The 19,941-nt window shown below is 42.8% G+C and overlaps 1 protein-coding gene across 18 annotated transcripts in view; it reads left to right on the plus strand.

Moving 5' to 3' along the window:
* Window positions 1-19,941, plus strand: part of SIPA1L1 (signal induced proliferation associated 1 like 1) — a 502,483-nt gene that overhangs the window by 446,523 nt on the left and 36,019 nt on the right. For 16 of the 18 annotated variants that reach the window (XM_060418233.1, XM_060418234.1, XM_060418236.1 and 13 more), the window contains 5 exons: window positions 6,169-6,318; window positions 10,615-10,739; window positions 13,046-13,108; window positions 13,551-13,669; window positions 17,207-17,649. In XM_060418233.1, coding sequence (XP_060274216.1) covers window positions 6,169-6,318; window positions 10,615-10,739; window positions 13,046-13,108; window positions 13,551-13,669; window positions 17,207-17,649 — 900 coding nt within the window. The remainder of the gene's footprint in view (window positions 1-6,168; window positions 6,319-10,614; window positions 10,740-13,045; window positions 13,109-13,550; window positions 13,670-17,206; window positions 17,650-19,941) is intronic. The other 2 variants (XM_042252714.1, XM_042252715.1) reach the window with 1 other exon arrangement.

The raw sequence follows: 19,941 nt of genomic DNA on the forward strand, positions 1-19,941 counted from the left end.
AAGCCTAGCATGCTCCAGGAGACCACTTAATTTATTCTCACCAAAGGATTTGGTCGTGACTCTCTTCATGAAGTATTTGAACATTGGTGGAGGGAAGAACCAATTAAAATTAAAGAGGCTAGTATTTGTGGTGGGCTAATAGATTCTTTCTATATGAAATCTCATTAATTTTAGGCTCATTTAATCAGTTTTCTTGGGCCTTGGTAAAAAATAAAAGACAGTATTTGGTCATTGCCCCGCCCGCTATCTCAGGGGCTGCAGGGCCAGCTCTGACTACGCTACTGCTTTGCTGCAGAACCTTCTAGGCTGCCCTGTTGCCTAATAGATGAAGTTTGTGCTCCCTCAGTTTACCAAACGTGGGCCCACCCTCCCAGACACATTTGTCCTCCTGGTCACAGCCTGCACCAATATCCTACCCGTGTCAACTGTTCCAGCCAAAGATACTGTTGTGGTGGCCACATACGCCCTCCTGTTCCTGTGTCCTAACTCTGGACTTCTGTGAAAATCCTTTGTTTCCTACAAAATGAATCTCAAGTGCATTTCCTCACAAAGCTTGCTTTTCCCATAGGATCTGACCTCTAACCTGCCTGAGCTGCCTCTGCATTCAGTTTGAACTGCCCTCATGACAATAACATTCTACTTGGATTTTGCTTAAGAGCTATAGGCAACTTTTTTTTTTTTTTTTTTTTTTTTTACCAAGTTCATATTCTGTGCCACGCTCTGATCAAAGTCCCTCATGTTGAGTTTTCTCAGTTGATCTGCCCAGCCACCCAGTAAGTTGGTTGCTGTTTACTCCTTTTACAGATAAGAATGCCCGGGGATTGAGAAATGAAATCATTTGTGCAGGGTCCTGGCTGGTTTATAGTGAAGCTGAGATGAGCACCATCAGAGCCCGTATCTTAGCCACCATGTCACAGGAATGAAATCTACCACCATATATAAGTGGTGCTGAAGAAATACTTGACAAGTTTGAAAGTGAGAATTAGTAAAAAGTGACAAAGAGAATGAGTGAAATGAGTAATCACCAGTATTTGTAAGCTAATAGAAGTTGATTTTGTTGTAGATTATTAACGTGCATTTCATGTAAAGCATTCATAGCTCAGTTGGTAAAGAATCCTCCTGTAGTACAGGAGACCCTGGTTTGATTGCTAGGTCGGGAAGATCCTCTGAAGAAGGGATAGGCTACCCACTCCAGTATTCTTGGGTTTCCCTTGTGGCTTAGCTGGTAAAGAATCTGCCTGCAGTGCAGGAGACCTGGGTTCAGCCCCTGGATTGGGAAGATCCCCTGGAGAAGGAAAAGGCTACCCACTCTGGTATTCTGGTCTGGAGAATTTCATGGGCTATATATATAGTCCATGGGGGTTGCAAAAAGTCGGACACAACTGAGCGACGTTCACTTTCACTACTAAAAATATATCATTAAAAAAAAAAACCTAGGTCTTAAAAAAAAAAAGAAATACTTGCTAGATAAATGTATTCATGTTTACACGCTAAGGGGGCCCAGCCACATGCAGTCAGGGGCAGCTTCAGGTATGTGCACAGGGCCCCACACTTAGAAGGGTCCATGCTGGGTTTAATGCTCTGCTGTTGCTGTCTTGGAAGTTTTAGTATGTTTGAACAAGGAGACCTGAAGTTTTGTTCGCACTGGGCCCCACAAATGGTGTAGCTGGTACTGTCTGCAGCCCGTTTTTATCTTCTGTTCTGTAGAGTCACCCTTAGATATAAAATTGACTCATCTCAGGAGGCACCCATGATGTGTGCTGGGCTGTGAACCTCTGAAGGCTTGCCAGCAACTGGGAAGTAATGATCTGTTTATCTCAGTGTGATGAACCGTGGTACTTTCCTAACTGTACGAGAGTTACTCGTGGTTGTAAACTGATCTTGTCCCAGGAGGCTCATCAGAACAGGATTTCAGTGGTCAAGTCTGAATAGCTGGTAGGAACTGTATGGTCAGAAAGCCAGGGATAGCTCTGGTTCACAAAGTTAGGAAGAGACGAAAAGACGGAGGGGTGAGTTGCTCGGATTCGAACACAACTTGTTCAAACTCTAGTCTGAATACAGCAGCCAAGTGATGTTACGTTGAATCATTTTAGAGAATTTTTTTTAACAGAATTCTGGGGAGAATCCCGGTTGATATGCATTGCTAAAGACAGACTTGAACCGAATCCTGTTCTGTGGGTGAATAGCGTTTTAATTGCTAAGTTATGGTAAAATGCTGTGCTTAATTATGGACTCGGATATCTAATTTGTCAGTCATCGCTGCTATTTGAAACTCTCTTGGTTGTTCTTGCCATCATTCCGCTGTTTGCACTTGAGATACAGAGGGCCTTATCTCCCTGGACACATCCAAGCACTGCTATCCCTTTGGAGTAAAAGGAAGGAAACGGGCATAATTGAACCCATACATAACTATGCAAGGAAAAAAACTTAGCATCAATTACACAGATACTGAGTTCCTTATCCATAAATTGGTAAATCACAGTCTCAAGAGATCAATTTAATAAGAGCCTATCAATATTAACATCATATGTGTAGTCCTGTGAGTTGATTCATGGGGAGGGTGTGGTGAGATGTGGGTTATTTCATTAGATAGCTGGAAATTTTTTTTTTTTTTTTTTTTGGCACTTCTCTTCTCCCTTTTATCTTGACGTGAGAAGGCTTCTGGAAAAATGAAGAACTGATATTGATCTTGGACCATTTCTTCCTAAATGTCCATTCCAGTCAACTGTCTGCTTTCATTGCAATGAAATGTACTGCATATAAATAGAAAGCTGGCGTTGAGTGTAGTCCTGCAGACTATGGGAGTATTGTCTGTTGGTCTGATGATCATGACTTTTTCAATTGCTGCATTCTTTGAACAGTCCAAAAGCCCCCAGTGTTTTATTTCTGCAGAGGAAAGTCATAGCCATAGAGAAAATTTAAGATTGGTTACTTTAAAAACATTTAGTTATTTCTCAGCTAAGTTGATAAAAATGTAGGGAAGAGAATCTACTGAAATGAATGCTAAAAAGGTTTTTAGATACTTCCTTTCTAACTGTGAGCATAACATTCTCAAAGATTATTTCTTTAATTCCACAAAATCAAAAGATGTCACAGCAAGTGACAGATATATTCAGCTTAGTCCTGTAACCCTATTCAGACATTAATAGGGGCTCGTTAAGACTGAGAGAAAGTAGAAAGATCTATGTTTATCTCAAAAGAAAAGAAAAGACTTGTGATCCCCTCAGGTAGAGTTGGGGGCAGGGGCTTGGAGGTTCAAGAGGCTAGCATGCTGACTTCCTCTGTGAGCCAGTTTGGGGGTTACTCTTTTTCAAAGCATCAAGACAGCAACCAGCCAAAATTTCAGTAATGATCAGCCGTGGTCTCTGGCAGTAGACTGCCAATGCCAGGCAGGCAGGGACCTCCCAGTCCCTGAACGAGATGTGTTTTCCAGTAATATTTGTGAGCTGGTATCAAATTCAGAGTATTTGGAAAGAATACTAAGTCATCAGAATAAGGGCTAATTCTGATTTTTTTTTTTTCCTGCCCTACATACATCTAGAGTCATAAAAACATTTGGGTGGCATTCCATCAGTTGCTATATGTGTGTTCTGTGTGTGTGGACAGTCCGAAACAATGCCACTATTGAGTTATGTAAGTGCAGAAAAGGCCTGGGAATGAATGCTGGCCTTCTGGAAATGCTGTTTTTTCACTTTGGGATAACTCCAGTAACCAAGTAGAATTTTCTGATACATCTGCCAAATAAAAGAGCTGAGGTTGAGAAGTAGCATAAGATATTTTAATGTACGTTTTGGAGAGCAGGGTAAGAAAAGCAAGCTCTAAATATAAATGTGAAAGTTACATCTTAACTTTGGCTATGGAATCTTGTTGTTACTTCCTTGTAGAAGCAAAAACATTCACCATGAATATAATTCAGTGGTATTACTTGTTTATCCCAAAAAGAGTTAAAAAATCTTCAGGCCCCCAGACATTGCATTGGCCCCAACGGCGTTCGAATCTCTGCTGTCATCCCCCTTCTTTTCATCTTTATGTAACACCTCCTCTTCGCATTAAGAAAGGCAAAGCAGCAGCAAAATGTAACTGTACTTGAAGTTTCTCTGTATTGTGCATGTGTGCTAAGTTGCTTCAGTCATGTCTGACTCTTTGTGACCTCATGGACTGTAGCCACCAGACTCCTCTGTCCATGGAATTCTCCAGACAAGAATACTGGAGCAGGTTGCCATGCCCTCCTCCAGGGGATCTTCCTGACCCAGGGATGGAACTCCTGCCTCTTAGGTCTCCTGCATTGGCAGGTGGATTCTTGACCACTAGCGCCACCTGGGAAGCCCTGCTCTGAATTAGGTGCATCTTCCGGGATTTCTCTGGAAGGAGTGATGCTAAAGCTGAAACTCCAGTAACTTTGGCCACCTCATGCGAAGAGTTGACTCATTGGAAAAGACTCTGACGCTGGGAGGGATTGGGGGCAAGAGGAGAAGGGGACGACAGAGGATGAGATGGCTGGATGGCATCACGGACTTGATGGACGTGAGTCTGGGTGAACTCCAGGAGTTGGCGATGGACAGGGAGGCCTGACGTGCTGCAATTCATGGGGTCGCAAAGAGTCGGACACCACTGAGCGACTGAACTGAACTGAACTGAAAAACCAAACTCTTCAGGCAGAAGTGGTTCATGCTGTCCTAGTTTTCTTCTTGGTAACCTCCTCCTTCCCTTCTTCCCCCCACTCCAGTCCCTTTCCAGTTACTTACGGATAAACAGTGAGAAATTGGGAGATGTTTTAATGGAAAAGAAGGCATAGCAGAATCACACCTGATAACAAGTTTGTCACTGAGGAGAGAGTTGGGGCTCCCCGAGAGAGATCTGCCTCTTGGACATAGACCAACTTTGGGAGTCACATTTTGGGGTATCTGTCCTTATTCTTTCTCTGCTAGAAAAGCTTCTGAGTGTGATTCTGTTATCCCTTCTGTCAGTTTCCTGTACCTGGAGCCCTCTGCTCTATTTCAGAAGATACATAGGTTCCCTATAGGAAACTGCCGTGCTTCAGTGAAGAAGGTCCCAGGGCTTCAAAACTTTTGTCTTCAGTGTTAGATTCCTTTATGTGCAAAATCATCTGACCCTGCAGACCCCTTGCAAGCTGTCTTATTAAGCACAGAAAACCCATCTTTCTCTAGAGAATAGCAATAGCCTGACGCAGAGTGCAGTGGACTCAGAAATTCAAGAGGCCTGGCTTAGTGAAAAAATGACTTTGATTCCCCTCCCTCAACTATAAAATGGAAATGACCTGCCCTGCTGCCCCTTTACAAGAGCCAATGATCTGGATCAGCATTTACTTCTGAAATAAAATATCATTGTTTTAGCTGATGTTATGATTTAGCTGACAGATTGTCACAGGCTTCAGCCTCACTTATTAATATCCTGCAGTTGCCCCAGTGCCTCCTTGAATAGAGCAAGTAGAGGGCAAAAATCACGTCTCTCCTGACCACAAAGCTCTGTTTTCTGCGTCAAGCCAGTCTGCGGGGTGAGGGACCCACAATTTTAGAAAGAGATGTACTGGCGGCTAGGCAGAGCACACCTCAGCTGTGTTATCAACCCAGTCATCCCAATGAAATTCAGCAAGCTGCACTTCTAGGCATGTTTCCATGGAGGTATTTGTATGGTGATGCTACTATCAACTAAATTTATACATGCTAAATAGCAATATCTGGATATTCATTCCAGACCTTTAGTAATAAAATTGGAAAACAAAGAAGCATACAAAGAATGTACTGGTCTCACTGTGGTCATATACTCTGGGAGAGCCAGTGGGGAAATTGAATTAATTGCCATGTTAATGTCACTGGGATTCATTATATTCTCTGGGCTGCCATACTGCAAAATTGCATAAACATTTCAGCCCTTGAATTCTGGCAGCTTTTGGAAACATACATGTTTTCTGTTTTCCCCCCTGTTATTTTTTGACACCCCCGCCCCCTTCAAGGCCCTTTTCCAGCTGTCCCCTTAAGGGAGTAGTTTTATGGGGAAGTTTCTTTTGTGGGCTTCCAGCTGGCTTTATTTTCACTATCTCCACAAAGTGGCTGTGTTTGTCGCATTCATATGCTATTACCCATCACATTGCCTTGGGATTTTCCCTTTGAGTTGCTGACTTCACGTTTTCTGTTTGCACACACACAGGCTGTCTCCTGGTTCGGACATCTATGTGACGGTCTCATCCATGGCTTTAGCAAGATCCCAGCCGTGCCGCAACTCCCCTAGCAGTCTGTCTTCATCCAGCGAGACTGGCTCTGGAGGGGGCACCTACAGACAGAAGTCCATGCCCGAAGGGTAGGTAGAGTCGGCATCACTGTCTCTCCTCCCGTGTGTAACTCAGGTGTGCAGAATAGTTTCCGTTCAGCCGGACTCAGTTCACAAAAGAGCGAAAGGGGAAATACAGTTAGTACTCTGCATTAAAAAATGTTTTGATGGCTAGTTCCAACCACTGCTTAGAAAGTTTATCATTCTGCAGTCTCTAAGGACTCAATGGCAAAGAAATCAAATTACATCGATTCCTCCATTGTGTGTGTTGATCTCGTTTCATCGTATGGATTTTGCCACTTCTTAAAATTTCCTCCAAAGTGAACTTAGGAGTATACTGCTTGTGCTGGGTAGAGTTCGTATTGATGTTAAAGTAGGAAAAATGTTCATTCTGTCCAAAGCTTAAAAGGATTTTTCTCACACTCTAGAAATCTGTGATTTCAGCCTGTGGGTTGTTTGGGAGCTTCTCTCTCCATCTTATTTGAAAACACTATACACACCCAAAAGTAACCGTTTGCTTCTGACAAGACTCACAAAGGAAAAAGCTAAGTGTACGTGATTGTAAAGGCTACTAAAAGGGGGGAAAAAATTGGCTTGTCTGAAGCTGGAAAGGAATTAGCAGAAAACATCTCATGACATGCAGAAACTAACTTTGCTCAGAAGGAGAGTAAAAGAACCATCACAAGGCCTCCTGCCGGACACCTCTGAAGAACTTGAAACCACTTGAAATTCAAAAATGGCGTGTTGGGGAAAAAAAGGATGTTTCTGTTCCAAGTTTTCTCTGAATTATTTTTAACAGATGCACATATGATTTGTTTACTTTCTTGAGATTTTACCATGTTATAAAACAATTCTGCTTATAAGAATAGTTTCATAATGGATATTTTTTTTTATCCTATGGTCTTTTGTTGGTTTTTACAGCTGTTAAGAATAATTTTGTTGATATTTTTGCTAAATGTTTATGTTAGCAGAAAGTAAGTAATAAAAAACTACAGTAAAACATACTTCCCTCCCCAGCTCTCTCCCCAAGGAGTCTGTTGGTAGCGTACCTGAAATGTACATTTCTTACTCTAATTACTTCAGTGACAATTAGTAAAAAATTCTAGCTCTTATTGCAGGCCCCTGCAAAAGATTTTATGAGTTAAGTAGTATTATTATCCCATACCACAAGCCCAACTGATTATTTTTTGTTTTGATTAGTAGATTTTAAATGGCCTTGTTTGACTTCAAAAGTAAGAATTCACTGCAACTTCAGTGTATTTAATACAGTAATAAAATATAAATGAGCTAACAACAACAAAATCCTGTTTGCTTCTTTACATTTGAAAGATACTCTCAAGGCATACTAGAATGTAATTTGAAACAGTGATTTTTGGTGATTATTAATGGTAGAAACCAGGCTCCAATGTTCGTGCTTTACCACTTTTTTAATAAGGTGGTAATTATTTGACTTGATGTTTGATACTAAGTGTCCCATAGCTGGTACAGAGGGTTTCCCCCATCACTTTTAAGGTTAACTGGTGACTGTTTACTGTGCTGTGTACCATCAGTTTTATCTGCAGTGAACTTTTACAGGAAGATGCTGGTACAGTGTTTTCCTTTAGATCCCAAGTGACCTGTTGTCTGTGTCAGTGATGCAAGAGACTTTAGTATTCGTTGTCTGATTGACACACGTTCCTCCTGAGCCAGGTTTGATTCTGAAGTTAAGCTTACCAAGGGAACAATTGTTAGATCTACTCTGTAACTTAGCCCAGTAAAAATAAATAGGTCCAGGGTGACAGTGAAGCAGGAGTGTATGGAGTCTGCTGTGAACTCACTAATGTGAAACTTGGACAAGCTCCAAGGTGTGAGATAGAAACCGCAGGTCCATATGCACTGATTGTCTGTAAATGTAATCCGCCCCTTTGTCGCCCTCCCTGTGCTTCAGCAGACTCAGTGTCTGCTTGTGTGTGGAGTGTGCCACCGCTTGCTGGAGTAAGGATGTGGAGAGCATCCAGATCAGTCGAGAGACGCAGTTTCACGGGCTAGTTAATAAAACTGCTCTACTTGGGTGAAGGGGGAAAGGGCACTTGAACGGTTTAGGATGGGAATAAGAGAGAGTTAAAAAGCAAGTGATAAAAAGACGTAGGATAGGGTCTGTTCTACCACCCTTGGAGATGTGTTTTGGGGCCACATACCCTAAGGAATGTGGGCAAAATGGCATGTGCAGAGGGACGGACTGTGCAGATATGGAGCTGGAGGATCGTGATGTGAGAAACGTAACCAAGGCTGTGCAACCTGCAGGTGGGCATCGGGGAGTCAGGGAGGCCACGATAGCTTTCTCCCAGTGCTCTTTGATGAGGGATTAAACTTGACTCTGGTTGTAACTGAGATCAGTGAGTGAAAAATCATAGAGAAGAAGTTTCCAGCCCCTTGTAAGGAAGATATTTCAAAGCTGTCAGCCTGCCCTGGGGAACTATAGACTGACTCATGAGGGAGAAGGTTCTTGGTCATTGAGTGCATTTCGTGTACCAGCCAAACGATTACTTAAAAACTCCTTCACATCAGAACTGCGACTCTTAGAGTATTATAAAGTGCTCCTCCAAAGAGACAATTAGGTTCTTCAAAAAGAGGCACAGTGTGAAGTTAGAACAGGTTTTGTCTGAGCTCCTCAAGGATGGGGCCTTCGTAGCCCTGATGGCCTGGCACACAGTGAAAGAGGCGAGTGTGTGAAAACTAAATCCAAAAGTTCATTGGGTGAAACTTTTTTCAAGGCAGAGTTGAAAGACAGACAGGCTTGCTTTATCATTTCTTTAAAAGCAGACAGCCAGAAAAGCATTTGGCTTTCCGTTTATAGAGGTTTAAAAAGTTGTCTTGAGTTTCCACTGCTACCAAAAAGTAAAACTAAGATTCCAATTCACTTCTTTCTTTGATCTCTGTGCCTTTTTGAAAAAAAAAAAAGTTAATTTAGTGTACTTAAAATAGGATCATTGGAGCCAACTGGAGGATATTCATGATTCTAAACAAGGACCCGATTTAGGAAGTGACAAAGATTATAATTAGTGAATTCTTTTTTTTTTTTTTTTTTGATGAGCCCTTTCACTAAAATTTTCATCAATTCAGATTTTCATTTGTTTTTAATAATGGAGGTAACTGTTTAGTGATGCTTATGAGTTAAGCTTGTAAATGACTGTCATTTGTACGAAAAGTAACGAGGGAGATATTAGAGTAGGAATTTTACTAAAATATTTCATAGTCTCCCCTACGTTGCAGAGGCTTTTATATGAGTTTTTCTCCCTGGATCCTTATGAGAGTTGCCATTTTAAAAATAAATAAAGACAGAACTTGAGTGACTCCAGGTGGGGAAGCTGAACTTAGCTACTGATCTTCCTCCTCCTGATCTCCTTCTCTTTGCAACACCCCGATTGGTGGTTCTCCCCACACATTTATCAGTTTGTAACAAAGACACCTGTCACATGCATCAGTTAATTCAGGTCCTGTATTGTGATTTATTGTATCGATTACTTATAAGTTCATTAGTACCCACAGACAGATTTGTAAATTTCCATGTGAATCTTTGAGGATCATACCCTGGCCCTTTTTCTTGGACTCTGTCAGCATTTACTTTGCTGATGTTACTACTCAAGGCATATACTTTAATGAAGCATATATTATATTATTATTCTACATAGGAAAAGTTATTAGTAAAATGGTCTCGCTAAATAGATACATGTTCTTTCCAGAAATAGCCGTTTACCTTCATATATGCCAGCTCACCCACTTCCAAATTGCCCTTCCAAAGACAGTTTGAAATTTAAACATCTGGAAAGTGGTCCCTATGTAATGTAAATGATAGCAATCTTTGTCTTTCAGACCTTAGAGTAAGAGCTTCAGAAAATACTTGTTCCAAGAATGAGTGCCTTAGTGGTGTAGCAGATTACTGAGTTAAGAGAAACTGCTGGAATGTGCCAGCTGGACGGCACACAGAAGGAACACGAGGATGGTGACGTTCTCTCTTGGCTGTGAATGACCGTCAGAGCTTACCTACACAAGGGCCAGGAGGCTTTGGTTTTTTACCGTGTCTGTTTTTGGTTGGCTCAGTGCTAATGACTCCTGCCCTTGTTCACAGTTTACACGCTTAGCATACACACTCTGCTGAACAGAGGGGTGTATCCCGACCACAACATCCACAGTTCTGGCATCCACGTATGCGTGCACAAGACTGAGTACAGGCCTGTGAGCAAAACTAGAACCTATCATTAGAGTTCAGTGCGTTACACCCAGGACTGCCTTCCCGTTTGGGCGAGGTCCCTGACGTTGTCTTTGCCTTTGGGGAAACCCCCCCAGGTTTGGAATCAGCCGCAGATCCCCCGCCTCCATCGACAGGCAGAACACCCAGTCAGACATTGGAGGCAGCGGGAAATCCACACCCAGCTGGCAAAGAAGTGAAGACAGCATCGCTGACCAGATGGGTAAGTAACTAATTCCTACAATAAGCAAGTTGCTTTTATACCCAGGTGACTTTGGCGACCCTGGTTGATGTCATCAGTGAATTCTCTTCTCTAGTACAGCTCTGGGTCATAAATAGGAATGATCATTAAGTCCGTTACTGTGTGTATAAGTCAAAGCAGCAATTAAGACCTGGGAGAAAAGTCAAGGAATTCTATTCATAAGTGACCCTGACTTTGAAGACAGAAAGTACATAGGAATTAATTTCATCACTAAGGCTGAAATGCCAGAGTCCTAAGACACTTATGTGCTATCTCCCTCCCCCACCTTGTTTATTTATCTGTTTTTCCCTAGTATAAAGGCCCTGGAAGATTAGTTGATATTCTTAACGTTGAGTTTTAAAACATTTAAAAGCTGTGTACAAAATGGGAAAGAGATATAATTGTTCTCTAGTCATCTCTTGAGGATGCCTTTCTTCCCTTTATAGGCTTTTTCTTCCCCCTACTCTTCTATGAAGCTGTCAGCTAAGGAAACGTCTTAGGATAAAACCAGCTGGAAGGGAAAAAGATTTGCATGAGTGAGCCTTCCTTTGGGTTTTTGGCACATGGCCCATTCCCTCTCCCTGTCTCTCTACACAGTTCTCTGATGACATCTAAATACTAGTTGATACAATAACATTTTGCCGTGAAACAGGATTGAGTTTCAACACAGTAGCACCAGGGATTTAGTATCAACACAGTTGATACATCAGGGACTTGAATCTGGACTGTTAAAGGTTTTTCCCTTTGCCTCTAGTAGCTTTCCCATCAAGGTGGAATAAAAAGAAGTAAATTTCAGGGCTGAAAGCAGATCAGCTTTCACAGCAAAGACCTCATCGTTTTATCCTCTGTGCAAACACATCCTTTTGTTCGGTTTTAGTGACTGTGCCCACGTTTCCGTACCTGGCGGGGGAGGGCATCCTTAGTGCAGAGGTGGGGTCCATGCTGGGACTCTAAAAACCCACGAACATGGAAGGGAGTGGAGATGCATTCAATTAAGACAGGAGCTGAAGAAGAGAAGCAAAAGCCTCAGGTTCTGAAGACAGGCTTTGTTCCACCCCTTCAGTGCGCCGTGTTCCTCGTTATTGAAACCATCTGTCATTCCCTACTCTCGTCCCGCTCCCCACCCCCCACCGAAAACCTGAGCATATTCGGATCCACTGTTCCGCTCTTGACAGAACGTTTCGAATCCCATATGTTTTGATACCGTTGAGATGGTAACGACACATGTGAACAGGATCCCTCCTTCAGCACGACTTTAGCAGCTTTTTTTTGGCTCCTAGTTGCAGGCTTTGAACAAAGCTGCCAAGCGGGCCTTTGTGCACAGTTCAGGGTCACGCTTCCCACTCATGTGAAGTCATACAGGGAATGAAACAGTATCTTGGGACTGGAGAGGGTAATTACAAGGTTTGTCCTAGGCCCATAGTCATGCTTTCGCATAAACCTTCCTCTAGGCTTTTCTCCCCCTTGTATCCACTTTAGTTTGGTGGCATCTCACACTTCATAGATAAGGTTCTGAAATGAATACCGGTGAATCTTTTTAACACATTGGTTCATCCTTTTAGTAAGGTTATACCTTTTCTTTTAAAAAAAAGAAAATACTCCTAGAGCCTGCCAGAGAAGCCTTTTGTTTTTTTAAAACCAAGACCTTTCTCGATTCAAAATCTAAGGCTACAAAGAAAATGTTCAAATAAATTTTTATAACTTTTGATATTCTATCATCCCAGAAGGATAACCCAGCCCTTTCTGCCTGGCACTTCAGAAGGAATCTGGGGCTTAGCTGACACAAACCATGCTAGGGAGGAATCAAGACAAATTGTTATGTTCTCATTCCTCAGTACACCGTATTGTGTGGACAAGGGACTGACCTTCCAACACTCGATTTGTAAGAACACAATTCTCTAATGACCTTCAGGTCACTGGTTGAAAATGTCAAGCAGAGTCTTACTCATTAGCCAGGCTTTCCCCGTCTTTGTCCATCAGCAGATGATAAGCTGATTCCCAGGGGAGACCCAGAGCTTAGCTTGTTGAGTTGGCTCACTCATCTCAGTTTGTTTTTCCTGCCTCTCCACTTTTGGACATGATTGAGAGTCAAAGAGTACACTGCTTAGTCCTGTGCGTGTTAGGAATGGCCTTGCACGATTGTTGCCATCAGCTCTTAGGTATGTTAAAGAGGCAAAGTCGCTTACCTTTCACTTTTGGAACAGCCCCATCCTGAACGCCAGCGAGTCCAACAGGAAGCAATTGTTTTAAGTAAACTAGTCGCTGTGTGTCTTTTCTGTTGTGCTTAGCTTACAGTTATAGAGGACCTCAGGAATTCAATTCTTTTGTCCTCGAGCAGCATGAATATACAGGTAAAATATGTCCAAAGTGTCATGGTAAGTAACGCGCGATTGCATCCATGCCTGTCTAGGTAACGTAGACCAAGCGAGGTTAGCCACACTTTGCAATGAATGGATTTCATAAATTTAATCCATATATTTGAGACTTCCCTGCCTCCCCAAGCCGAAAATCGATTCCTGACTTTGCCGCATTGTTCATGGCCTCTGGTTTGGTGGCACTTGGCTCTGCTCATGTGTGTGGTGTGACACACTGTCACCAGCTGCAAGCTTTACCCATCAGCCACTTAGCTCTTGACATGCTGTCTATCGTGTAAACTCTCAACAAGCTTCCCGCTGAAATTCCAAGTTTGCTGGCCAGTGAACTGAGAGGCGCAGGGGCAAGCCGTCCTCATTTGTCAGCCTGTGCCCGCATCTGTTTAGTGCCTGCACCGTAATGTCCTGTGCTGTGTTCCAGAGCCGACCTGCCACCTCCCAGCAGTATCCAAGGTACTGCCAGCTTTCCGAGAGAGCCCCAGTGGGAGATTAATGCGTCAAGATCCGGTGGTTCACTTGTCTCCAAACAAACAAGGGCACGTAAGTTAACGATAAAGTAGTAAAAATGGTGCAATAAAAACGGATGCAATGGGCAGGAACTTGGGCGGACTTTGGGAGCTGGTGAGGGACAGAGAGGCCTGGTGTGCTGCAGTCCATGAGTCACAAAGAGCTGGACACAACTGGGAGACTGAACAACAGCAAATAAAAATGGTAGATTCCTAGCCCTGTGCCTTTCTTGCAAAGTGAAAATTGTACCGGTCTGCTCTCTCATTCTTCCGCAGTGTCAGAGGGGAAGTCATCCTGGTAGAAAGTGGGCATTGGCTGCCATAGCCCTGAAATTTCTACCGCAGTGGCCTTAAGCTTTTTGTTGTTGTTTAGTTGCTGAGTTGTGTCCAACTGTTCATGACCCCATGGACTGTAGCCTGCCAAGCTCTGTCCAGGGCATTTCCCAGGCAAGATACTAGAGAGGGTTGCCATTTCCATCTCCAGGGCATCTTCCCGACCCAGGGATTGAACCAGAATCTCTTGCAATGCTGGCGGATTCTTTACCCCCTAGCCACCTGGGAAGCCTGGTCTTAAGCTTGTTTTGAGATTAAATTGAAATTCCTCGTTGGGATGCACCTGCTACCCCCATGGATTTGGATGGAAGGCCATGTGATGCAATCACAGACAATCCTAGTGTCGGGAATAGAAATGTACTTGATTAAGATTTTATTTGCTCACACAGTTGCCAGCATGAGATATGAACATCAGTCAAGGAGACAGATAGCATCCTGACAACTCATCCTACTGCTTCTCTTTCCTTCCAGGGCTGCACTGATTGTGGTCTCTTTACCATAATTATACTCAGTCCCCCATCACTTACAGGTAGAATTGGGAATAAGAGACTCTCATTTTCTCCCTCTTTAAATGCAGTGGATTTCCTTGGTCTGTCTGTTCACTGGAATGTGTATGTTTATACTTATGTCATTTTATAGAATGAGGACACAACTGAATTTAATATTCACTGATTTAATGAGGGGGCTCAATTTTTTTTTTTTTTAATTGAAATGAGTTTTGAGTGTAGACTTCACAGGTTCATGAGCAAGCATCCTGTACTGGGCTGTGGAAGAGAGATTTACTGGTGAAATGTGATGCTGTCTCAGTTCCATTTGTAAATGTGAGATTACCCTAGTCCACCTGTCAATTTCCCCTCCTTCATTAACACTTTATATTGATTACATGGTCAAATAGTATTTTGGTTAAATTTGGTTAGATAAAAAATATTCTCAAAGTTAATTACACCTGTTTCTTTTTCTAAAATTTGGCTAGAGCACTTAAAATTCCAAATGTGGTTTGAGTTATATCTACATATAAATCCGTCACATACTCTACACTCTCAACACATCTGAATGTGGGCTGGCTACATTTTAAGTGGCCCAGTAGCCGTACATGGCCTGGGGTTAGCAAATTCTATAGCCCAGGTCCAGGTGCTGCAGGGGTTCTGCCCTGTAGCATCTGGGCAAAATAAATGATGGCCTTGTAATGCAAGTAGGTATTGAGAGAAACTAGAGTAGCACCAGTGAAGTACCTGGGAAATCCACTGTCAAGGGGAGATCTTTCACTTTGAGGTTTGCCCTCCTTCAGCCCCCTTCCCGCAGCCAGTAAAGACACACACACATCTTTCTTCTTCTTTTCTCTCAATCTCCACCAAGTATCTGAACTCTCAGCCCTCTGATTTAAATACTGTTTTACTCAGATATCCTTTGAAATCATATTTCTTTGATAAACTGTAAAATCTTTCTGAGCAACCAAGCCACTATCCAACAAGCATTCTGCCCACATTTTTAAAATTTGCGATATGATTCACATTATTCACATTTTGAAACATTCACACATTTAAAGTGTACTGTTTCATGGTGTTTGGTATATTCACAGAGTTGTGCAACCAGTACCATGATTTAACTCCAGAACATTTTCATCACCCTGAAAAGAAAGCCTAACTCTTCCATCCCCTCCAAGCCATTGACAACCACAAACGTACTTTCTGTCCCTGTGGATGTGGCACAGAATGTCCACATTTTGACATTTCATATGAATGGAATCATATAGTGTGTGGCCTTCTGTGTCTGGCTTCTTTCATGCAGCATGTTGTCAAGGTTCATCTGTTGTAGCATGTGTTAGTACTTCGCATCTTTTTATGACTGAATAATATGCCATTGTATGGATATAACATTTTTTCATCCATTGATAGACATGTGAGTGAGGTCTACTTTTTTGGCTATTGAGAATAATGCTGCTTTAAAATTCATGTGGAAGTTTTTCTTGTTGACATAGGTTTTCATTTCCCTTGAGTATATAATTGCAGCTGTTTTCCCGTAGCAGCTGCCCTGTTTTACATCCTACCAACAGTGCCCACCATCCTTATTGTTTTCCTTTATCCTAGTGTGTATGAAGTGTTACTTCATTGTGGTTTGATTTGCATTTCCCTAATGACTAATGATACTGAGCATCTTTTCATATGCTTGTTGACCATTTGTATATCTTCTTTGGATGAATGACTATTCAAATCCCTTGCCCTTTTTTATTGGGTTATTTGAAGCATGGAAGTTTTTAATTTTGATGAAGCCCAGTTGATCTATTTTCTCTTCATGTTTTTTTACTTTTGGTGTCCTATTTAAGAAACCATTGCATAGTCCAGTCGTTTGTATACCTATATTTTCTTCTAAGAGTTCTATAGTTTTAGCCCTGACACTAAGGTCTTTGACCTTTTTGAGTTTATTTTTCTATGTGGTAAAGACCCAACTTCATTCTTTCTTGTATGTAGATATCTAGTTTCTCAACACATCTGTATAAATTTTACCTCTTAGCACTCCTTAAAAAAGCTGTCTCCTAAATAGATGCTATCTGAAGAAAGAAAAGATATCTTTCTTTTTTTTCTAAGAAGAAGTCTTATATTCTGCCTTCTGTTTACTCTGATTAATACGGTCTTTCTATTTAAAAGCCCCTAGAAGTATCACTTTCCATTTTAAAACTGAGATATTAGAAGACTCTAATGGCCGTTTTGACTTCGCTGGTGGCACAGATGGTAAAGTTCCACCTGCAGTGCAGGAGACGCAGATTCGATCCCTGGGTCAGGAAGATCCCCTGGAGAAGGGAATGGCAACCCACGCCAGTGTTCTTGCCTGGAGAATCCCATGGACAGAGGAGCCTAGCAGGCTACAGTCCATAGGGTCGCAAAGAGTCGAATACAGCTGAGCGACTGACTAGGCACACATCCAATGACAGTTTAGGGTGGTTTTATTTTTTTCCCCTGATTAAGACTCCCTCAGTGCTATAGTTGCTTCAGCATAAGCTAAGCAAACGAAATAATGAAAAAGTGGATTCTAAAACAGCAAAGTTTCCAGCACGTCCTGCCGCGAAATCTTCTGAATAGGTTTTTCCAGGTACCCCCGCCTTGCTTTTAGTCATCATAGAGGCGTTTTTGTGTCTCTCGAACCCCCTAGGAAGACATGTTTCACAGTCATTCCCCCGGTATTTGTTTCCCTCTCTTCAAGAAGCCCAGCCTGTCGTTAAGGAACCCTGCTTTCCTTGCAGTCCGACAGCCACTACTCGAGCCACTCCAGTAGCAATACCCTGTCCAGCAACGCGTCGAGTGCCCACAGCGATGAGAAGTGGTACGACGGGGACCGCACCGAGGCCGAGCTCAACAGCTACAACTACCTGCAGGGCACCTCCGCAGACAGCGGCATCGACACCACCTCGTACGGCCCCAGCCACGGCAGCACGGCCTCCCTGGGGGCGGCCACCTCGTCACCGCGCTCGGGGCCGGGCAAGGAGAAAGTGGCCCCGCTGTGGCACAGTTCCAGCGAAGTCATCTCCCTGGCAGATCGGACTTTAGAGGCAGAGAGCCACGGCCTAGACCGGAAAACCGAGTCCTCCTTGAGCTTGGACATCCATACCAAGAGCCAGGCCGGCTCAAGCCCCCTGAGCAGGGAGAACCCCACATTCAGTATCAACGATGCTGCTTCCCACACCAGGTAACCGCCCCTCCCACTCCCCGCCTCTTGTGTCCAGTTTCTGGCCTCTTCTCACTTTCCTTCCATCAAGAGTATATTTTTTTTAAAAAAAGGAGGGAGGGCCATCTTTTGCACAATGGTGGTTAATTTTTATATATTTATTTACCATCCAAACCCTTTATTTCTACCATCCTAGTGCATTATTTTAAACTGTGAGAAAAGTTTGCAGATCTGGTTTTTTGGTAGCTGTATTTGATTTTGTAAAAGTGTGCCTAACTGCATACCAGAATAAGAGGAGAATTTTGTCCTTTGGCTTCGTGCTAGTGATAGAGAATGTAGAATGAGACAGTCTTTTGAAGACGTAAGAAAATCTGGACCATATTTTTGAAAGGGAGGGGTCTTTTCCAAGACTAACAGGGCATATCATGTATGATGCTGGACGCATCCTTAACATTCTCTATCAGAGGACATCGCTTATCCAGTGTTTGCACAACAATCTGTTTTCAGTAATTGGCTCCCGACAGTGATGTGTTGAGGGCGAGGGGTGTCCAACAGGAAAGCATGACTAAAATTAGACAAAGCCCATCTACCTTTCAGAATAGAAATGTACATATTCCCCTGTATCCTCGGCAATCACACTGATAGGCAGGATAAATACTGTTTTTCATTTCCTCTTTGGCATTTGGGCCTACAGTCCAAACTATGACAAGATATTCGTCTTTTTAGGGAGGAAACATTCATCATCATCTTTGGGGGCCTGTTAATCTCTGTGGTGGTTTCTCCTTTTACTTCCTTTGGTTGTCAATCATTGAACCTTGCTGTCTTCCAGTCCTCTCTTACGCCCTAAAGAAAAGCATCAGAGAAGTTGAGTTTAGTTTTGCTTTTCCAGTGGGAATCCAGGCACATAATCTGTCAGTAAACCCCAGGTAATCTTCACGAGAGAAGACATCCTTGACTTAATTTGGGTTGGTTTCACTTGATCAGTTAAATAGTCAACTTCTCCTGTTGTCTGTATTGCTACTGATAAGATGCACACACTTCCCATCTTTTAAAACATGGACGGTATGAAGCATTTCCTGACTTTTATCTCTGTTTACCACTACCACGTTGCAGTAATAAAAAGGGATTGTGACAGGCCTGGTAACTGCAAGGCCCCCTAAGCAGAAAAGCAATTAGGAAAGTCATCTCAGGATTCTTGGGTAACATGTATCCAATTTCCTGTCCATAATTCAGAAAACAGAATGTTTAGTATAGATGGATTAAGGAAGTGTTTGGAAAACAGGAAGCCAGGCATCAAACACCATGATAGTATAATATAGACGTAGAGTCACTCGACTCAGGTATGTGACTGGCTTGTTTCTGGCACACCCGCTGTCTCATTAAGCACAGCCTGTGCACTGACTCAGACCATTTCACCATAGTCCCTCTGTGGTTTTCGGGTTCACTTGACTCCTAGCTTCGGTTTTCAGTTCTTCATTCTGAAAAGAGAATGTCTTTTTTGAAATAGTGCTGCATCTGGGGAATGTATCTCTGATCTAATTGGATGGCAGGAGAAAATCACAGGTCTTGTCTAGAATGGCATCGCTCTGGAATAAAGTTAAAAAGTGCTGGGCCTCTGAAGCCAAAGCATAGAACGTGGGCTGTCTGATCTAACAGATCTGCCAAATCCCAGGGGAGGTACAAAACACCCTCTGGAAAGTCGGCACCTGGGTTAGCATCGTCTGAATGTGCTGACTGCGGCTGCCTGAAGGTCTTAAATGATTAGCCGCGTTTTCTGCTTCCAACTGACCATGCAGAAATCATTGAAATCATCATTTAGAAATAGCTCTTCTGTTGAAAGTCAAGGTTGCTCGGGAAGAATGTGGCCTTTCAGGGAAGATGGCAGGGCTTCCTACCCACTGGTAGGTTGAGTCACATTCATTTGCGACTCCGGTAAATACGGATGCTTTGTGACTCCAGTTTGTTGATCTTGGCAGAGGGAGCTGGATAATCAGAGCTTTAGCAGACTTCCTTTTCTGGAGGAAAGGGGGGACTTAGCCACCAAATGCACATTGCTTGAGAAACTAAAATCACTGCAAATTAGAGTGTTTGTGTCCTCGGAAGACAGGAATAGCAATTAATGTGGAGATCTCTTGACAGTGCATAAAAGAGCTTGTACCTGGGACTTGGTGACAAAATCTAAATTACAGTGATTAAGCTCCACTGCACATTTCTGCCTGGGCTGTGTTCCTACTGCCTCTGTCCTCCAATCTGCCTGTTGAAGGCTGTGCAGGTTTTGTGTGGCCCTCCCATGAGAACTGCTTATAATGTAGG

This window comes from Ovis aries, chromosome 7 (assembly GCF_016772045.2).
Source record: "Ovis aries strain OAR_USU_Benz2616 breed Rambouillet chromosome 7, ARS-UI_Ramb_v3.0, whole genome shotgun sequence".
NCBI lineage: Eukaryota > Metazoa > Chordata > Mammalia > Artiodactyla > Bovidae > Ovis > Ovis aries.